Source organism: Empidonax traillii, unplaced genomic scaffold (genome assembly GCF_003031625.1).
Source record: "Empidonax traillii isolate 1590-97213 ecotype Southwest subspecies unplaced genomic scaffold, ASM303162v1 scaffold484:size464376, whole genome shotgun sequence".
Taxonomy (NCBI): domain Eukaryota; kingdom Metazoa; phylum Chordata; class Aves; order Passeriformes; family Tyrannidae; genus Empidonax; species Empidonax traillii.
The window spans coordinates 137,225-157,101 of NW_020955677.1; the positions used below are offsets into that span (position 1 = coordinate 137,225).

General features: G+C 40.9%; 1 protein-coding gene across 1 annotated transcript in view; it reads right to left on the reverse strand.

Moving 5' to 3' along the window:
• Positions 1–9,475: 9,475 nt before the first annotated feature.
• The window catches only part of PLCXD3 (phosphatidylinositol specific phospholipase C X domain containing 3), a 75,580-nt gene continuing 65,178 nt past the window's right edge, over positions 9,476–19,877 (reverse strand). Inside the window, exon 3 of the mRNA XM_027896181.1 lies at positions 9,476–9,671. Within this exon, the coding sequence (XP_027751982.1) occupies positions 9,515–9,671 (157 nt within the window). The 3' untranslated portion in view covers positions 9,476–9,514. The remainder of the gene's footprint in view (positions 9,672–19,877) is intronic.

Here is a 19,877-nt window from a genome sequence, read left to right on the forward strand (position 1 = left end):
AGGTCTTTACACCTTCCAGCCTGCGCATTGGATTTTTTAGGTGAGACACAGTGTGCGCGGAACTGAGCCCACCCTTTAATCCTGAGGTTCATCTGCCGGGGCCAAGCACGCTTGGACGGTGGCAGCGAGGTCCTCAGGACGTAGATGGATTGCCTTACAGGGCTAACGAGCTCCATCTGCCCGGGGAGGAGCCCCGACCGGGAATGCATATATAGAAGGACATTAATGCCAAAGGACACTGTGCACCATGTAAATCAAGTAGGAGGTTTTTAAAGCTCTCTTCCTTTTAATCAGAACGCTGTGAGGGAGCAATGGCTCTCCAGAAGCCCTGCAAATCCTACCTGCCTGCAGATCATTGTTTTCTAGTCTGCAAGATTTTTTATTTCTGTGGCTTCATCTGGCTCAGATATTCTTATTTGGAGGTACAGGTGCTCAGGTATGTCTTTCAGGCCATACTTTCAGGCTGGCCTGAATCTGTGTCACTGTGGTAGAGATGAAAGATAGTCTTGTCTCCAAGTGTATCCTGCTCTCCCACAACATACTCCCTCTCCCTTCCCAAAATCTCTCATGTTCAAAGTGTTTTGTCTAAGATAGGAACACCAGGTGGTTGTTGCAGAAGGAACTGACTGGATGACTGCACAGTTAATTTATTCCAGAGATGGGGGAGCTGTTTGCATTGACATTGGTGCACACTGGTCTGTAAAAGGTTATGGAATGCTGATGGAGACTGGAACAACTGAGTCTCCCAAGATTGCAGGAAGTTTCTGTGAGTGTATCTTCCTTCTGAACTACCCCTACCCCTTCCAGTCCCTTCCAGCCTGAATACTAATTTTTTTGATGGTGAGTAAAAGCACTAAGAGCCATCCTGTTAAATTCAGTCCCACGTTTGGGTACCTTGCAGCTGATCAGCTCCTTCTGCAATTTATGCTACCTCTGACATGATCCACTCTACCAGCACTAGAGTTAAATTCTCCCCCTCTTTCAGGAGCTGCAGATTTTATTCCAGATGCCCTCCTTTCTGGGCAGATTTGCTAGCTATTAATGACTACATGAAAATTTGGTATCACTTTCAACATTTTAAAGGAGAGATGGAAGCTTTGTTTATTGATATTGATCCAAACTAAAGATTACATTTACTGTTCAGTAACCACTCAACAATGATGTAAATTCATGTTGTGTACAGAGCAACTCACATGCTCCTGTTGGTAAGTACCTGTGGGGTAGGAAGAAGTGGGGGGACATTTTAAGCAGATGGCAAATTTAATTCATGGGTTTCTGCAGGGAGTCATTGAGACATTTGCTCATCTTTTGTGGCATCTTCTTCTGCAACCCTGGCAGCCTGTGCCTGGCTCCTTGTCCTCACCTGGGCCAAGTGAAAGGCCACAGAGCGTAGGAAGGCAGTGCACTTGGGCTGGGTTTGCCATGATGCAGTAGGAGAGGTGAGCAAAAGAGGTCTGTCCTGGAAAACAACTTTTCCGGTCTCACTAGGAAGATAAAGCAATGCAAACCTTCAACTTCGAGCTGTTGCCAGGCAGAAAGGCTTTTGTCTTGTAACATACCACACTTCACTTTTGCAGGACACTGCAAAGCCCAGCCTTGCTGGCCATGCTCCTGGGTGCAGAGCACTCTTGGTGGGTACTTGCCTGTGTCCTCCTCCAAGGGAAGTCCCTGAACCCACAGGATACACCAGGGAGATAATGGGTGGGACTTACTTACTCGCTGGCATGTCCTGGAGCCAGACTTGGGATAGCAGGAAGTCTGCTCCACCTGCACCTGCAGGCAAGCAGGTTTTGGTTTGCTTCAGTGGTGGTCAGTGCTCACTGTGCCTACACTGGCAACAGGTAGTAGTGGTGGGAGGGCTCAGGGGAACAGTGGCAGAGACTGGCATTTCAGAGGTGCAATCCCTGCATTCCATCTCCCTCCTTCTCACAACATACCAGCAATGACAGGAGTCATCAGCAGGGGCTTGAGCAGGCTACACAGCTGGGTCCTGCACCTTGGTGCTTGAGGAAAACTAGGCCTGGAGAGCCCCACTGAGAAAGAGGCAGCCAAGAGCCTGCTGTGTCCTGGGCAGCATGAACAACACATTACAATCCTGTGGTATGGAAGCGTCCCACAGAAACCAAGGGGAAACAACACTCCCACTGCAGTGCCCTCAAGGGGCAGTCCATGTATGCCCCTAACACAAGAGCCTGGTTCTAACATACAACTCCACTCCATAACCTGAAACTGTGCTTAAAAGGCCTCCTGCATATGAAGTCTTAAATGAAACAATGAAGCCATAAAACAAGAATACAGGTACCAGAGCTTTATTAGATGTTTCACTGTTTACAAAGAAACTGGATTTTATATTACTTTTTTTAAACTCTAAATACACATTCTTGTCATAAAAATTCACATTTGCTATAGAGAACTGTAGGCATTTTTTACACAACATTTATTAAAGTACCATTGAACAGATCCTAAAACGAGAAGGTGCAGCTCTGTGAACCTTTGTGGGCACAACACACAGGGAGCTCCATGTCCTCAGTGTTACTCAATCAGCTTTCCCACCAAAACGGAGAAAAGTCATTCAAATGCATTAATGCTTACCGGGAATAATAAGGCTTCTGTACAGAGACCCTGAACAGTGTCAGGAGGCAGTGCGGCAATAACATCCTAATAATCATCACCCAGATGATCCTAAAGCTACTGATGACTGAGGCAGTCAAAAACTTAACAACTGTCCTGGCAAGCCCAGATAATTTTTCTTTTTCTTTTTAAAACTGTGGTATTAACAAGAATTTTTATTTTCAGTAATAGTAATTACACATAACCTCAGGATACTGCTTTAAGGTTCTCAGCTTCACAGCAAAACTAATTGCAGCTACTCAAGGAATCTCTCCCAGTCAAACTGACCTTTCAGGACCCAGGGCTGAAGGAAAAGGCTAGTACATGCCATCTCACTGCAGAAAAAAAACCCATAAGTGTATCTCCATTTTAGGAGATATGCACTGGACAAGCTGAGGCCCATCTAAGTGGATATGTGTGCCCAAATTACACTGTGGAGATAAACCATCCAGGAGCATCGGATGAGGTCCACTGCCATCTTTTAGCCCCATACTTAAAATCTTTTGTGGACTGCTATGGGGTACTGAGGTTGATGAATTTCTAGTATTCACAGCTGGCAGGTAGAGGAATGTGTATGTGGAAGTTCAGATAAGGAGCACTGAGTAGAGAGAAGTGCAAAGATGCTGCATTTTAACTAGACAAAAATAACAGAAGAGGGTCTGAAATCAGACTTCCGCCTTCCCTCCATAACTGTTCACGACTGAAGTTGATAGCACACCAAATGTGCTGCTGTAGGGCAAGCACCCTTTGCCTACTCCAACTGGCCAGGCACAGGGTGGACCCTCTGTGTGTTTAGTTAGTACATCTTTCATAATCACCCTTGGCTTCATGCAGGGGTATCTTAGAAAGAAATCATGAAGCGACAGCTAGACCTAGCTGTGGGAATGGTAGAGGAGTCATACCTGTAGGCAATGTAGAGATTCCCAAGTAGGTCCTGCCAGCCACAGGGAAATTATTATAGCTTCTTTTTTTTTAAAGCTGCCATGACTCCTGAAAGCTGAATGCTGTAAATGGGCAGGCCAGGCTGATCAGGCTATCACATTTATAATTTTCGCATAAGGATTTTTACAGTCCAACCTACACTGGAGCAGTGTTCAAAGCTTTTCCTGCAAATTTAAAGCTATGTTCCAACACAGGACATGAGCAGTATTGCATAGCATCCAGGCACTTCCTTAAAGCCAGGATATCCCCATCCTCCTATCATGACTGTATTCCAGAAGATGAATTTTAGGCCACTCAATTACATGATCACAATTCCCACTGACTTCAGCAGGAGTTGTGTGTGCGCAGAAGTGATTTGATCTGTAACACACCATGTCTTTGCCACCTTGTACAATCAAGGTATTTGATCAGGCAAACATCCTATTCTTAATGTACAAATATGTAAGTGAGCTCCAAGTTACTTCAAGTTTAACTCCTTAGTGCCGAAAAGTGAGGACGTCAGCTCTGTGGACAACCCTTGGTATCATCTGAAACAGAACTGATAATTATGAGATTTAACAATATTGTACTAATGCATTAAGGCAGGTTACATAACTGCCCTTTTCCTTTAGGATTAATTATTATTTCCTTGTACACTGTAGACAATCCATAATCCCATACACACATATACCTACAAAACAGTAGCACAGTAAAAACTAAATAGACCACTGAACTCCAACATACTTGTAATCAATACATTGCACATACTATACAGCGTATTTTAACCTCATCATTGGGTAAACACATACAATTCAGAACAACATTGACTGTATGTAACACAGAAGCTACCACTGAGATATGGCAAATACATTATACACTATTAGCTTTTACTTCACTGAAAAAGAATTTAGAACTTTAAAATGGTGTTACCTGACCTCTTGAAATCACCAAATAGCCTAATCAGTTGCTAATAAGTAGTGCTTCATACACCAAATTCAGGATAGACAGCACTGGAACTGTGTTTTCAGGGCACTCTGCCTTTTTTATTTTGTGGAATGAACCTCCACAATTTTAAATTTCCTTTGCAACACAGCATATACTTACTACACACTGACTATCTGCTCCCTCTCATCTCAGGGTAAAGGCTTAGTAGCTGCTTAGAAGTTAGCAGAAATGGTCTAGATTTGTATCAGTAAAGACAACCCAGCATACAGGATCATACGTTCCCTCTCACACATGTATGCAGATATACATTTATATATACATACATGTGTACATTGAAAAGAATGGTTTGTAAATTTGAAACCTACAAAACCAGTAAAATATCCAACAGCAAAAGAAATCAAATAACCCTCTAGTTTTAAAACCAAGCTCCTGTGGTCTTATTCCAATGTATCCCTCACCAAACAAGGCAGTAACTGGACTCCAGGAAGCACCTCCTGTTTGGTCCAGATTGCTGCAGGTTAGATCAGTACTGAACAAAGACGTCTCAGCATGTGCAAACTGAAAAATGGAGCCAGGTGGGTTTACACCAGCTGAGACACTCTGTGTGTGCAGCACAGTTGCCATTTTTCATGTGTGGCTGAAAAGAAAGGATCAAGTAATCACACAAAAATGTCAGAAAACAATAGTACTTGATGTATATATCATGAACATAGCAGGGCGGAAAATGAGCATAGGAAGCAAAAAAATGTTTTGGCAGTCAGTGATGTGGCAGTTTGAATAAATGGATGTTTATGCAGATCAATAGTGTAGACAGCTATTTCTCCTTGATGGGCTGATTACAGTCATCTCATTTCCCATGCAAGATTCCTCATAATACATATGAAGAAACATTCCACGTTAATAAGGTCAGAATAACATATTTGACCCAGCCCTGCAAGCATATTTCTGGTTGAAATCAAAGAGAGCTTTAGCTGCATATGGGTGGCAAAACTGGGCTCTTGAATGGTCCAGTTGTGCTGCATAGTACTTTCCAGCTTGTTCTTTTTTGGCAAGATCCCCAAACAATATTAACAGGGAGTGCATCTCTATCAAGACTTAGAGTTTTGGGCCCTCACAGACAAAATCTTCAGAAGAGCATGGACAGTATATCCCCACATGCACTTTTTTTTTTTAGTAATTAAGGCAAGTTTGTTTACCTGTTCTTACCATAAAGTGCTGTGCTTCTCCAATAGAAAGATCGACAGCTAAACAAAAACATACTTTTTCTGACCAGAATTTAACATTTTGATAGTATTTTTCCCCATTAATGGAGAAACCATATGATTTGTCTATTATTGTTTCTTGCCAGAGGATTTTTTTTTTGCTTTTACTTTCTTTTTCATTTATTTCCAAACGGCAATTAGAATAAAACAGACATTAAGCAAACATTTCATACAATGCTAGCAAACTCTAGATAGCTCTATACTTATTCATATATACAGGCACACACACATACACACTTTATTAAAATACAGCAGAGCATTTGCTTTGAGCACGCCTCAGTGTAAGCAAAAAGCCTAGTGTAGCTGGTGTGTGATGCCCTGATTTGAGCAGGGGGTACCAGCAGGAACCTGGTGTTGATGCTCTCAGATGCAATAGAGTTTCAACCAGAATCCAAAAAAAGAAAACTAAGTTTTACTCCACCCAAGGATTCAGATCACTTTACTATGTTAGAAGGATAGATTAACTCTTTTGACTATATTTAAGCAGCAGAAGGATCACAGGAAGAGTGTGGAAGCAACCAAATCCAGCTAAATGGAAAATTGAAAAGAGCATTTCACACCACACTGCTAATAAATAAGCAAAGATTTTCACATTTCTGTATAGGACACCCACATAGCTGTGTGTTCCAAAATATATTTTCATGTTTCTTTTTATGTGTCTGTTACATAAATTTTACTTGGAGAGCTTGTGGAAACCCAAAACAATGTGTATCAAAGTGTACCATCCCATATCTTGCTTAGTTGTGCGTGAAAGCATTCAAGTCCTATCCCTTGTTCCAATGAAAAGATGAACAGGGACTCCTAGGTAAATTTTTGGGGCAGTCTGGATAAAGTTTATATGCCGTAAAAAACCTAACTGGCTAAGATCACAGATTTCACTGAGGATGAATCTTACAGTCCTAACCTATACAGGAAAAGAAAATGCTACTCAAGGAGACATTATGACTTTATAACAGCTATATGGTTTTTTTCTAACAAATTTATAATACTCTCGTCAGAACCACAAATATCATTATGTAAGTGTGCACAGATGTCTTTGTGTCACATACCTACATTTAAAAGTGTCATTATACTACACACTTAACATTTTTCTTTACAGTACACACACATGTGCACACATATTTTTCAAGGCATCCTCTCAGCACAAAATAGCAGCAAGAGTTCTTTTTATTCCACTTCCTAAACTAAAACCAACAAAAAATTCTATAATACCCCTGTAGCCCAACTGTTCAATAAGACCATTTTGGATTTTCTAAACTCTGATGTGAGACAGTAGTCATTATCATCTGACAGAAAAAAGCAGAGGACTGTATGAAGCCATTCTCCTCACTCAACCAAAAGTTCTAGTAATATCAACAGAAACTTGACATTAGTTCTATCCCATCAATCCCTGCAATATTTCAAACAGCATTTTCCTTGTAAGATGTTATAGCAACTATTGTTTTGCACAAATGAAATGTTTTGCTTTCTAAAGTTATGTACCTATGTATTCATGTGTGCAGGAGATATGACTGACTATGTTTTATCCAGTTAGGTGTCATACAGTTGCAATGCTCTCAGTTTATAAATCACTAAGTTTTTCATGTATTTTTTATATGCGTTTTATTAAAAGTAGGATGCTTAGTAATTCTGTTGCTAGAACAGTGCCATTCAGTAGACTTTCAATCTTGTGTTATGCAGTATTATATCCAACAGACAATTTAAAGACTATAAAGTACTGCTATTAGGTAGAATTGAACTACTACGTTCTTTACCACAGAAGTTTTTCACTGATGAAACTGGCACTGATTTTTTGTAATCAGTGGAGAAGTGTTCTCTTCATAGCTACTTTAAAGAGTGGGTTAGACCATATCTATTTTTTTTAAGTGCAGTTTCAGTCCTGCAGAAATGAGATTTCCCCTATGGGACAAAATACTGCACATATTACAGTGCACACAACTTACTGATCTTATGATCAATACATACTAAACACAGGACATTTTCCTATTAAATTCAGTAGATATTGGATAAGGCTCTTACATAATATTAATCCTGGGAAGAAGTGATGCTCCAAGCTGGCCTAGCTGTGTTCCTGTTTGAACCAGGGAAAACATGCACCAGCAGCTGTCCCTCTGGGGTCCATATTATGACTGATGTTATTTAGTATCTCCATTAATGATATAAATGAAGGGATTGAGTGCAGCCTCATCAAGTTTGCAGATGACACCAAGCTGAGTAGTGCTGCTGACACACCTAAAGGACAGGATGTCATTCAGAGGGACCTGGACAAGCTCGAGAAGGGGGCCCATGGGAACCTCATGAGGTTCAACAAGACCAAGTGCAAGGTGCTGCACCTGGGTCAGGGCAACACCCAGTATCAACACAGGCTGGGGTATGAACAGATTGAGAGCAGCCCTGGAGACAAGGATTTGGGGGTGCTGGTGGGTGAGAGGCTGGGCATGAACTGGCCATTTGCACTCACAGCCCTGAAAGTGACATAAGTCCTGGGCTGCATCTAAAGTAGTGTGGGCAGGAGGTTGAGACAGGTGATTCTGCTCCTCTATTCTGCTCTGGTGAGACCCCCCCGTGAAGCACTGCATCCAGCTCTGGGGTCTGCAGAACAGGAGGGACATCGACCTGTTGGAGCAAGTCCAGAAGAGGCCACCAAGCTGATGAGAGGGAGAGCATCTCTCCTATAAGGAAGGGCTGAGAGAGCTGAGTTTGTTTAGCCTGGAGAAGAGATGGATTAAGGGTGACCTAATTGCAGCCTTCCAGTACCTGAAGGGAGCCTACAAGAAAGATGGAGAGGGACTTTTCACAAAAGCATGTAGGAACAAGACAAGGGGGTTTCAAACTGAGAGCAGGTTTAGATTAGCTGTTAGGAAGAAATTCTTCACTGTGAGGGTGATGAGGCACTGGAACATGTTGCCTAGAGAAGCTGTGAATTCCCCATTTCTGAAGTGTTTAAAGCCATGCTGGAGGGAGCTCTGAGCATCCTGGTCTAGTGAAAATTGTCCTGCCCACGGCAGGGGTGTTGAAATTAGATGATCTTTAAGGTCTGTTCCAACTTAGGCCATTCTATTATTCTGTGATTACAGAGTTAGGCCAGTATCACATTAGCTGCTGGTTTGACCTGAGGAGAGACATTGAAAACCCTATTTTAAGAATGAAAAGCAAGCAGGATTTAGTCTGTGCTCTGTGCAAGCTACACAGTACATCATGTTTACTGTCCACTTATTATGGTACATAACACATCATGTTTACTGTCCACTGATAATGCATGTGTTAAAGCATGAACTTGGATTCACATCACAAAGGCATTTAAACCTGTAGCTCATTGATAAATACAATCAATTAAACCACCTAAGAGATGAAATGTAGCAGCTTAAAATTTTCGTGCCAGATATACTGCCCTCAGTCTCCCAGTGTAACGCTCACACCGCTGGGAATCCTGCTATGAGCAGGAAGAGAACAATATACATCCCCTTGCAAAAAGTTTCTTGGCACTGTTCATAACCATAGAAGACGCATGAATCACATTTGGTACCTCATGGAGAACCTGTAAATGGCCTTCTTTTATCAAACACTGTAAACATATTTAGTTTTGCTCTTCACATGAAACACAAATGTGAAAAATGATCATAAATGATGAAAACATTTTCCTTATGCCCACCCACTAAAGCCCTAAACACTTCAGTGTGTTACAAGAAGATGAGTGTTTTACAATTTAAGTCTTTTAGAATACAATCCTTTTTTTCAATGCTAAATAATGCAACAACACATATATCACAGTACTATCAAGTAGTGTCATCTTCACCTTCACCCAGGGCGTAGTTGAGCTTTATGACTGTGCTGATAAAGTCACCAAGTTCTACAAAATCTGCAGTGATAATATTCACACCACTTTCTCCTGCCTTCTGAGTTCGGACCCACTCCATCATCGCAGGAAGAGCCCTAAAGAAAAAAGAGGAACCATAATTAGTTGTAAATCAACGAGACAAATGTATTGAGGAAGGATTTACCAACAGTGACTCCCGTTGATTTTACTTGGTTTCTAAGTTTCTCATGTGAGAAAGGACTCAGGCTTTTGGAATACTCGGTGGTGTTTTGTTTTTTTTTTTAAATCTTCATTCCCTATGGAAACAATATATTGATTGTATTTCAACTTCTCAGTAGAAAAGAATGGAAGGAAGATCATATAGGTTCAGAGTAATTATTGATTTTGCCCAGAGACAAGGGAATGGACCAGATACCTTGTTGTTATCATCTGGCCATATGACGCCATGGGAATTGTTTATGGAAAAAGAAATACCAGAGCACTCAAGCCATTTAAAGCATGTTTGACACATTCAAGGAAATGGTGAAAAAAATATTTTGAGAGACACCAGAGCAACCATGGCTTCTATAGTGTAAGTACAGCATGTACTACATACCTTTCCTTCCCCAGTATTGATATCCCAGCCATGAATTATATTTAATCCTATAAACTCTTTTCTAAGATGTCATATTTTTAATATGTCAGATCCTTAGCACAGGAATACTGGGGTGCAAAAGATGTCTGCCTAATCGGGTTTGTGAATGCACAGAAATTTTTCTGAAATTTTTCTGATCTGTGAAAATACAGAATAACAAGCAGAAGAAATATATGTGGGAAAATAAAAGGCTCCTCAGGCCTACTGATGAAGTAAAGCAGCAAAATCCAGCTTTCATAAGAAAGAAGTTAAGACAATTCAAAAAAAAAAGGTACAGATTTTTCAGAGAAGGGGTATTTTTCAGAGAAAGGGCATTTTTCAGAGAAAGGGTAATTGACCACTGGAACAAAATCCCAGTGACTGTGACAAACTCTGCAGCACTTTGAGTCCTTAAATCAAGCCTGGATATTGTGCCAAAATTATACTCTTGGTCAACCTCAAGCTGCTCAGTTAAATAAAAGAATCTAAGGTCTGGGCAGGGCTGCAGTCAGTTTAGACTAACATCATGTTCTCCCTTTGCTCTAAGATCTATAAATATGTGATTGCCCCTCAGACAGCATGTTGTGCAGCCTTTTTCACAGGGGCAAGGTACATGTAAAATTTTGGTCTGACAATAATTTAAATCAAACTGAACATGCTGAACCTAAATCTGCTTTCAAAAGCTTTAGATCTAAAGAAAAGAGAACTATTAGCAGACACAAATTGTACTTGTCAGTGGCTACTAGAATCATTTGGGTTTTAAAACAGCAAAAAACCCCAAGCAGTTATAATTATACCCCTCTATGATTTTACAGGAGAAAGCACAACACTGACATTTTACTTCATCAAGATATGCTTGAATCTACCATAAGATTCACATCTAAAGCCAGTAAAATAATTTATTTCAGTCATTGATTCAGTATGACTGAATGCACACCACTTCATAAAACTTAACTTAAGCACTCTGCTGTCTATGAACTCAGCCAGCACCTTTAGATTTAAGCCTATGCAGTCCTAGGAAGCTGCACTCTGTTGAACTGTAACAGGCACAGTTCAGGTGTTAAATACCCAGCAATGCCTGAGCTGCTTGAAAATATCTACAAGCAACCAGAACCAGGACAGATCTCAGCAGAACAGCATGGACCACCAAGGTGATGAAAGGCAGCTCAGAGCAGCTGTAAACTCCACTGCATCTTCACATGTGAGATGTACTGCCGAACTCTGGACAAAGACACAAGGTTGAACTTAAAAGATGGCAGTATGTTGCCTTGGTATTTAATAACATCCTATTTAAGCCCAAAGAGTTTGGGGTTTAAAAGTGAACTGATTGATTGTAGGTAGGCACAGATTTTTCCTTTCTTCCCTCTGTATAAGTTGATAACCTAGATATTTTACTCCCCCTTGAGGCATAGTTAACTTCTTCTGGTGTCTTTCATTTGTTCTGAAGCTTTTTCTGATGTAATTCTGTCTTAAGACCATAGAGTTTGCTGCCCATACACTTAGCCATATTGATCAAAATAGTCTTTTCCTTTTCCTAAAGTGTTCTTTTTAAGCCAGCCTTCAACAAACAGTCATGCCTCCTTTTGATTAGTGCTTTATCTTAAACTCAGTGCGCCCTGCCATTTCTTCTGCAGTTAGGCTTGACAGTTGAATGGATTATTTCTCTTTTACTGATATTTCACAAAGGACACAGCTGCATGACCCTTTCCTCATTTGCATATTGTTAGATAAAGTAATGGAAATCTTTTGCTTATGAGACTAGAGCACATTTAAAGATAAGTCACAAATGAACTACATTATCAAGCAAAAAACTTATTTGCACAGCAAAGCCAAATAACACAATCCTGTATAAAAAGACAGCTGAAGAAAAGTTTCCACTGACCTGAAAGATTTATCTAGGCTATGTGACTCTTTTTATGATAGAAATTAATACAAAAACCCATACAGATCATCTTTCTCCTATGGTGCCATCTTGAAAGTGGATTACACCAGTTTCTGTAAGAAACCACATGTTGCTCTGTTTCAATACAAATAACTCACAGGCTCACAATAATTGTTAGAATAAGCCTGACTTAACATTCCTCAGGGTGCCTTTGTGGTAGCAGTACAAACCTTGTTCACCCCTTACTTTTCATTTCCAAACTGTGCCTTAAACTAGTGATTGTTTTAACTAAGGGTTTTAGTCAGGCGAACAAACCACCTACATGACTCTTCTCACAGAAACACAGCATGTGTCATGTCTTCATAGATGTTCTTGTGCTGTGCTCTGTCAGACACAGGGGAAGCTTCTAGAAACTTTTCACAGAAGCCAGCCTTGCAGCACCCCCCGCTACCAAAACCCTGCCATGCAAACCCAATCCATCTTACAATGTTGATAAGAAATTATTTTACACATGAGCATATATGTCCAAGCCTCTCAGCCTGCCAACCCTGACAGCATCACTGCCTCTGTGTTAGGCAGATCCCAGCTCTCCTACAGAGGATGTTCATGCTTTAGGGTCTCACTGAAGCACTGGTATCAATGTGGCAACAGTCTAGGTTCAGATCCCAGCTTGCAAGGACTGAGGACAGCCCATGCATGTGAGCACAGACCACACTTGTAGATGCTCAAAGTTTGTAATCTCTGTTGTTACCTCAGTAACTACAGAGGCATGGTCATACTGTAATTATATTCAAAGTCCATTTTTTTAGTGTAATGATTTTTCCTGAAAAACCAGTGTCATGCTTGCAATGCCACCATTGAAGTGGCATGCAGGACAGGCTCTGGCTCTCCTGAGGGCAACCTCAAGCCTTTCAGTCCTTCGGTGACTCAGTTGCCTCTGCTGTAAGGATGCAGTGAAAGCTGGATGAGTTGAACAAAAGTCCTGTTGTTGGGTGTCAGCATCTTGAGTAAACACTCTGAAGGCCACAGAGATGAAAAGTTTTACCTTAACATGCTACAAACTAAGAGCCAGGCAGCAGGAAAAAGTGACAGATGCAGAATACCTGCAGCCCTTTAAACTTATTGAATCTGCTACCTTCCACAGTTGGTACAGTCCAGCCCTTATGCCCATAATCCCAGCTCTCAAAAGGAATAATTTCTAATCCCTAAGGGTTTCAAAGCCACATGTAACCCTGAGGCACATGCACAGGGTTAGGCTGCTTGTCTTAGCCTAGAGCCAGACAGTAGGGGTTCTCCTTAGCAAGACCTACACCACGAAAAAGAGAGGAGTCTTTTCATAACACCCTACTACCTGGGGCACTGTTTTCATCCTGCTGCAGCTCCATTGTCCGTTGTGCTGCAGCTCCATTGTTTGCCAGATTTGACCCTGCCAGGCAGTGCAGCACTGCCCCACAAACCAGCATCTGAAGTCGACTCCCTTTTCCACATCGCTGGCAGAAGCAGAGGAGCTAGTGGCAACAGTAGTGCAGGGAGGGGAAAGACACAGGACTGGTGGGCTTTAACTGTGGCAGAGGAGGAAGGGAATGGCATGTTACCTGGGTTTGACAATGGACTGAGGTCAGGAGTCTTGGTGATAAATTTTCTGCCCTGACGGAATATGTTGAATATCTCATTTCCTTGCACTGACTGGAAACTAGGAGGTACTAGACTGCTGCCCCTCCCTCCCAGGGTGATGGGAGGAAAATGATGTGACTGATTTGATGTGGAAGGACCTCATAGGAAGGGCTCTGGTCCAGCCTTAGCCACCACCACGGCATCTCAGCATCAGCAGCCAGATCCATCCCACCACCCACACTGCCCAGCAGCCTTCTGGAGTGACCATTGCACCTGCCAAAAAGTCTGCATGAGAAGGGAGAGAGTGGAGGAGACCTGCGTAGTAGGGACCTATTGATGCTGCACAACGCAATGTCATGCAGAGATACTTAATGTAACTTATTCCTTCTGAGACCAAAGCATTTATCTCTAGGTGGCACCTCAGAGATACTCACAATTTGGACAAAACCTGGGTATCAGGATGGCTTACATCATGACTGGTAACATAAGCTTCATCACTGTTTTCAGCCTTTTTTTTTTTTTTTTGGAGGGGCCATGTACTTTCCCATATAGCATTGTTATAGCAATTTTCATTTACAACCCGAAAAAATCTAGACTCAGCTTTGACACTTATTTTATTACCTCTATTTTCCCTGTTCTGCTTGCTTGCTCATATAAGCAGAAATGTGCACAGATTTATTTTTAAAATTTTCTCTTCTTTCAGCAACAATTTTCTGGTGCATTGAAGGAACTCAGCTGAGAAATATTGACTTAAACTACAAAACAACAACAAAAAAAGGCATAGACCTTTTCAAAGCTATTGAATATTCAAGGCCTCTCTTTTCTTTAAATCTACCAAAGCTCTCAAGTGGACTTCAATGGCATTGAATGTTGTTTAAAAAATAGTAATTAAACATTCAAGTAACTTCAGTTCAAGCAGCAAAGCTGTGAGTCCCATTAAAAGCTTTCAGAAAAAAAATATGACCTAAATAATTGTATTAAAATCTGCCTTAAGAAAGCTGTTCATAGGTTATTTTAGTTCAGAAAGAGGGTTGATCATTTGTTTTTTTTTTTAATGTCTGAGTCATCAAAGGCTGACAACGTGACAGAAGACTAATGACAGCAGCGCTCTAAGACAGGACCTCCCATGGTGAAACAGCCATTCCTCTCCGCAGAGCTTTCAGGGGAAAGGAGGAGAAAAAGCAACAAAACAAAAGGGCTGTTTGCTGTTTAGAGTTTGATCACTAAAAGCAGAGAATAGGTTTTCTTTCAGAGTGGAAGGAGCCAGTAAGAGAAATTTGTCTCATTCATAGGGTGTGATGCTCGCTAGCATTAAGTCCCCATTACCAATAACACCAGTAAAAACTGCACCAGGTCCCTTTGCTCAGGGCAAAGGAACATGGGGGATTTCTTCCCCCTCTAGCGAAGCACATGCCCTCCCTCCCTGCAGCCTTTTTAGCAAGTCAGTGTTACTGTTCAACAAAAAACAACCCCTCTGTATGAGGACGTACTCACATGTCTGAATAGGAATTCCTCTACTCCATAACTTTCCCCTGCTCCATCCAATTTTACCAGCCTCTGCAAGAACACTGAATTCTGGAGCTGTAACTCAGCACATGCTGACTTTGGCTTTTCAAGGATGCTGAGATTCATTGCTCCAGTGGGAGCAGTGGATGTCTCGAGTGTCACTGAGTCATAAAAATCACGACTGGAAAGAACTTCGAAAAGTCATTCAAGTTCATCCAGCCCACCTTGAGCAGGATCAGCTACACAAAGATCAGTGATACAAACCACTCCTGGAAAATGTTCAGTTTAATCAGTACTTACAAGTCCCCAGTGACAGAGATGTCAAAACCTTTCTCTGTGTTCAGAGCATCCCTGTATAAAAAACTTTATACATCCTCATTGCCTCCAACTGGACTAACTACAAGTGGTTGCCACTGAAATGATGGCATTAAGGCATGCTGCTCAAGAGTGTTCACCATGTTCTCACTCTGCTCCTGCTCAAGATTTACTCTTCATCAGTAAATAAGCTTCCCTGCCAAGGATGAACCTTAGGTACCATTCTACACACTACATCATTCTACCATAATTTTCTCTGTGGTAAAACTAGTTTAAAAGGTCCTCTTTTATGTGTCAGCTGTTTATTTCTGCTCCCTGATCAAAATTTATAATTCTCTCAGTTGTGCTAATAGACCTGTAGAGGAAAAATAAAAACAGCACATGGAAATGGTCTGAATTAACAGGAGCAAAACAAATATTTTTGCTCCCTCTCTGTCCCTAATTCACTGACAAGATTTGATTTATAACAGGTCCTCCCAAACAAGGAACAGATGAATTGAAGCACAGAGATTTACATGAGCTCCACACAAACAGGCTGGGAAAGAACTCCACAAATGCACTTCTATACCTCTCAGATCCTCCCTAGGCAGCAGTAGCATTATCATAAATTTGGCACTACTAAGGTCAGACTGAACAAAACCAGAAAAGCTGGGTAACACTGGGTAGGAATTTCTTTCCCCGGATCCTGAATGAACGTTCAGCTGACATGTTACAAGAACTTCCTACAAGAACCTCCAACAACACTGAATTTATTCTTCTGAAAAATTTGTCTGTAATTCAGTCATCTCCAACTGCTTTACACAGTTTGGAAACACATCTAATCAGATGGCACAAACAACTGTGCTAGGGTCAGATGAATCTTTTAATGTAACTGATCTTAGCAGCATACTCTGCAGAGTCACCATGGGCCAGATGTCTTCTCTCCCTGACTGAGCTGTTGTTGACTTTCGGGGTTTCATTTCTAAAGAGAGGCAGAAATGAACTCAAAATGGATAGTCCTACCCTCCCTTCAAAGAACATTTCAGCTGAATGTACTGAACCTACACCTCTATCCTTGTATAAAAATAAAAGGGGATACTTAATAGCAGCAAATGGTGGTTGCTGCAGGTGATTAATGTTCAACATCCTATTTTTCCCTGATTCCATGTTTTAAACTGTTTCACCAAAAGCATTAACTAACAGTGTTAGGAATGCAGACAGTGGGAAAAGGATTCACTGGATGCTGTAGTACAAAAGGTCTCACTAAGGAGACAACTGTAGTATTTTGGTTATTCTCTTGGTTAATGTAGTAGGGAATTAAAGTGGCAATGCTAGAGCTAAAAGCTTGAGCTGCTACCACACATAAGTGTGGCATTTAGCCCGGAAAAAGGCCTTGTAAAACAAGATTTATGCTAGTATGGAAAATACATAACAGTTCATGGATTAACAGGAAAAATACTACCTACTGTGAGAATGCCTCTGTTCAAAGGCTGTTTTTTCTCAGTGATCCAGCAGATCAAGTTAGACAAGCTCATCAGCTGCTCCTCTAATCTGGACTTGTACAAAGCATTCGACATGGTCATGACATCCTTGTCTCTAAACTGAGGAGGCTATAAATTGGTGGATGGACCACTCAGTGGATAAGGAATTAGCTGAATGGTCACACTCTGAGAGCTGTGGTCAACTTCTTGTGGCCCAAACACAAAGCCTGAACACTCATTTACACAGGTGCCTGGATGCGATACATTTTACCTGCTTGAGACAGTTGATTCTGGTCCAGGCTTCACACAGAAACCTCTATTTTACGTAAGAAAATTTCTGTATTTCTGTCACTAGTCAAGGGAATAGCTACAGATTTGGGACTTTTTACTTCTCCCATCTTCTAATTCTTTAAAAAAAAAAAAAAAAAAGAGAGTTACGATTTATTCATACCACCTTTACACTTGAATCCCTGTATTAAAGCATTCAAAGCAAGTGTTAAGAGTCTGACTGAAGAGCTGGAACTGCTTTGTCACAGGTGTATGTTTTAGTCATTACTATACCATTCACAGCCAAAGTTTCCTCCACCAGATCCAGACTTGGGCTTTGTTTTCTCCAAGAGTTGCCACCATGGAGCCTTTTAATGATCTGTCTTGTTGAGGAATGTGGTTGGGGACTCAAGGTATGGAGCTGCCCAGCTACTCCTCAGTTCAGAGCTTTACTTCTGGCTCAACCCCTTCTTACAAAAATCACATTCTTGAACACGTAAAGTTTGAATATTGCAAGAAAGAAGACAGAGATTGAGAGGAGAAAAGGGAAAAGGTAGTGCATGAAGAAAATAGCCTGAAATTTAATGTGGAGAATAATGAAAGGGTATCTAACACAGCAAAGGACAGGAGGTGGGTTTTACCAGTATTTAGCTCTGCCCAGAACCTTGGAACACAGATGAACTAGCTGAGGGATTATGAAAATCCTACTTTCAAGTAACAGCAAAAGTTAGTGTATGTAACACTACTGGAGAAAGCAGAGCAGCTAGGTGAAAGGCAGACTTTATTTAAGAAACATCTGGGTACCAGTGCTACCACTCTGCTGTATGACTTGTAGCAGAATTTAACACATCATTGCAGTTTCCACTGAAATAATTACTAAAAGAAGTCTAAATTACTTAAGTAAATAGATAAAATATGGTGGGTTTTTTTAGATTAATAGTGTAGCTTGCAAAACTGTTTTCTTCCTTTAGATACCTTGAAATGAAATCGAATCTCACAAATACTGGAATTCTTTGTTATTGAATACAGAGACAACTAAAAGGTATGAAACTGCAGGTTCAGTACCTTGTTCAGTATATTCCAAAATACATTTTTCAGACAGACATATGCAGAATAATTCATATGGAAGGCAATGTTGAAAAATGCAAGGAAAATAACCATATTCAAGTAAGAGAAAGTTGGAGTAAAGAGATGCATCTTACAGAATTCTCAGGAATCTTATACTTTCTTATTGTTTAAAGGTTTACAATGAAACAATCAACCTAACAAAGTTCAAATGGCAAATGATTACAGAAGTAATTACCTGTAGAAAAAAAAGCTACAGGAAAATAGCAGTTTTTCATTCTTACCACTATCTGTATAGCAAGAAGCAAAGGATATAGTAAGGGCTTCAGGCAACACATCCAAATAACAGAAATTGGCCATAATTACAGACAATGAATGATGTTGTGATTAAAACAAGTCAGAAAATTAGATGGTTGAGACTAAATTATATAGGAACAGTTTTTTTAGTTAATTAATAAAATATTAAATGTCTAGATGATCTTCAATGTAGCGAATTAAACATTCTTTTCTCACTCTTTGCTGTCTTAAAGTTTAAAATTTTAAATTAGATGTCTTTTTTAAAAAAAGCTATTTTAAAACTGTCAAAACTCTTCAATATTTCTAAAACATTAAGGTAGAAAATATCAAGGTTAACTATTGTCTTATGTACTTTCCTCAAATAAAACTAGTCTTCAAGTTTGACCCCGTTTCACAAATTGAATCAACAGTGTTCGTAATTCTGTTTTCCCAGCACATTTACGTTTAGCATCAAAATTCCTCCCTGCTGCACCTCTCTCCATCTGAGGCACCACTTCTTCTGCTTCCTGCTGTCTATTCTTCTCTTCACCAAACCTTTTTATGCAAAGCCGGTTTTACAATTTCCCTGGCAAGGTGTGTACCAAAGGGATACAGAGAATCAAGGATCCTTATTGCACAACTGTTGTGGCCACCCAGGGTTTTGGCCCCCAGCACCCCAGGCTGGTGCCCAGACCATAGGCTGAAGGGGTCTAGGGATGTCATACACCTGCTAGCTCCTCCACAAAAATGGCTTCATCTCACCACAGAGGAGGACTAGGCTGCTTGTTATAATTTATACATTTTCTGGCTTCTAGCTCTGGCCTCCCACAGCTAAACCAGCTTTGTTAATCAGCTGGATCCCAGAGGCACTATCCTTCTAAATAGCATCCTGGGTATTGCTGTGAATCATTTACCAGGAGCAGCCTTCCCTGAGCTATTCCTCTTCCCTTCCACTTACTTTCCTTGCAACCCAGAATTAAAAAGCCCAGAGCATTCATATGATAAACCCTTTACTATGCTAATGATAATTATCCCAAATACAGTACCCAAGAGATATTGCAAAATAGTCACTGCTCTTTTACAGTGAGAAATGTTTGTTTTAGATGCAGCTGGGGCAGAGAGGCTCACCAGGTGTCATAGTTCTGATTTTAGAAAGGAATTTTTCTTTCCCTTTCCCCTTTTTTTTTTTTCCCCTTCCCCCCCCCTGCATGAATGCTATTCAAGAACCATCAAGTGAACAAAGGAGTCGGCCTGGCTCTTAACGACCGAAAATCAGTCTCCTGGCAACGACGGGGGAGGAGTTGGGAAGAAGGCGGAGTTGGTG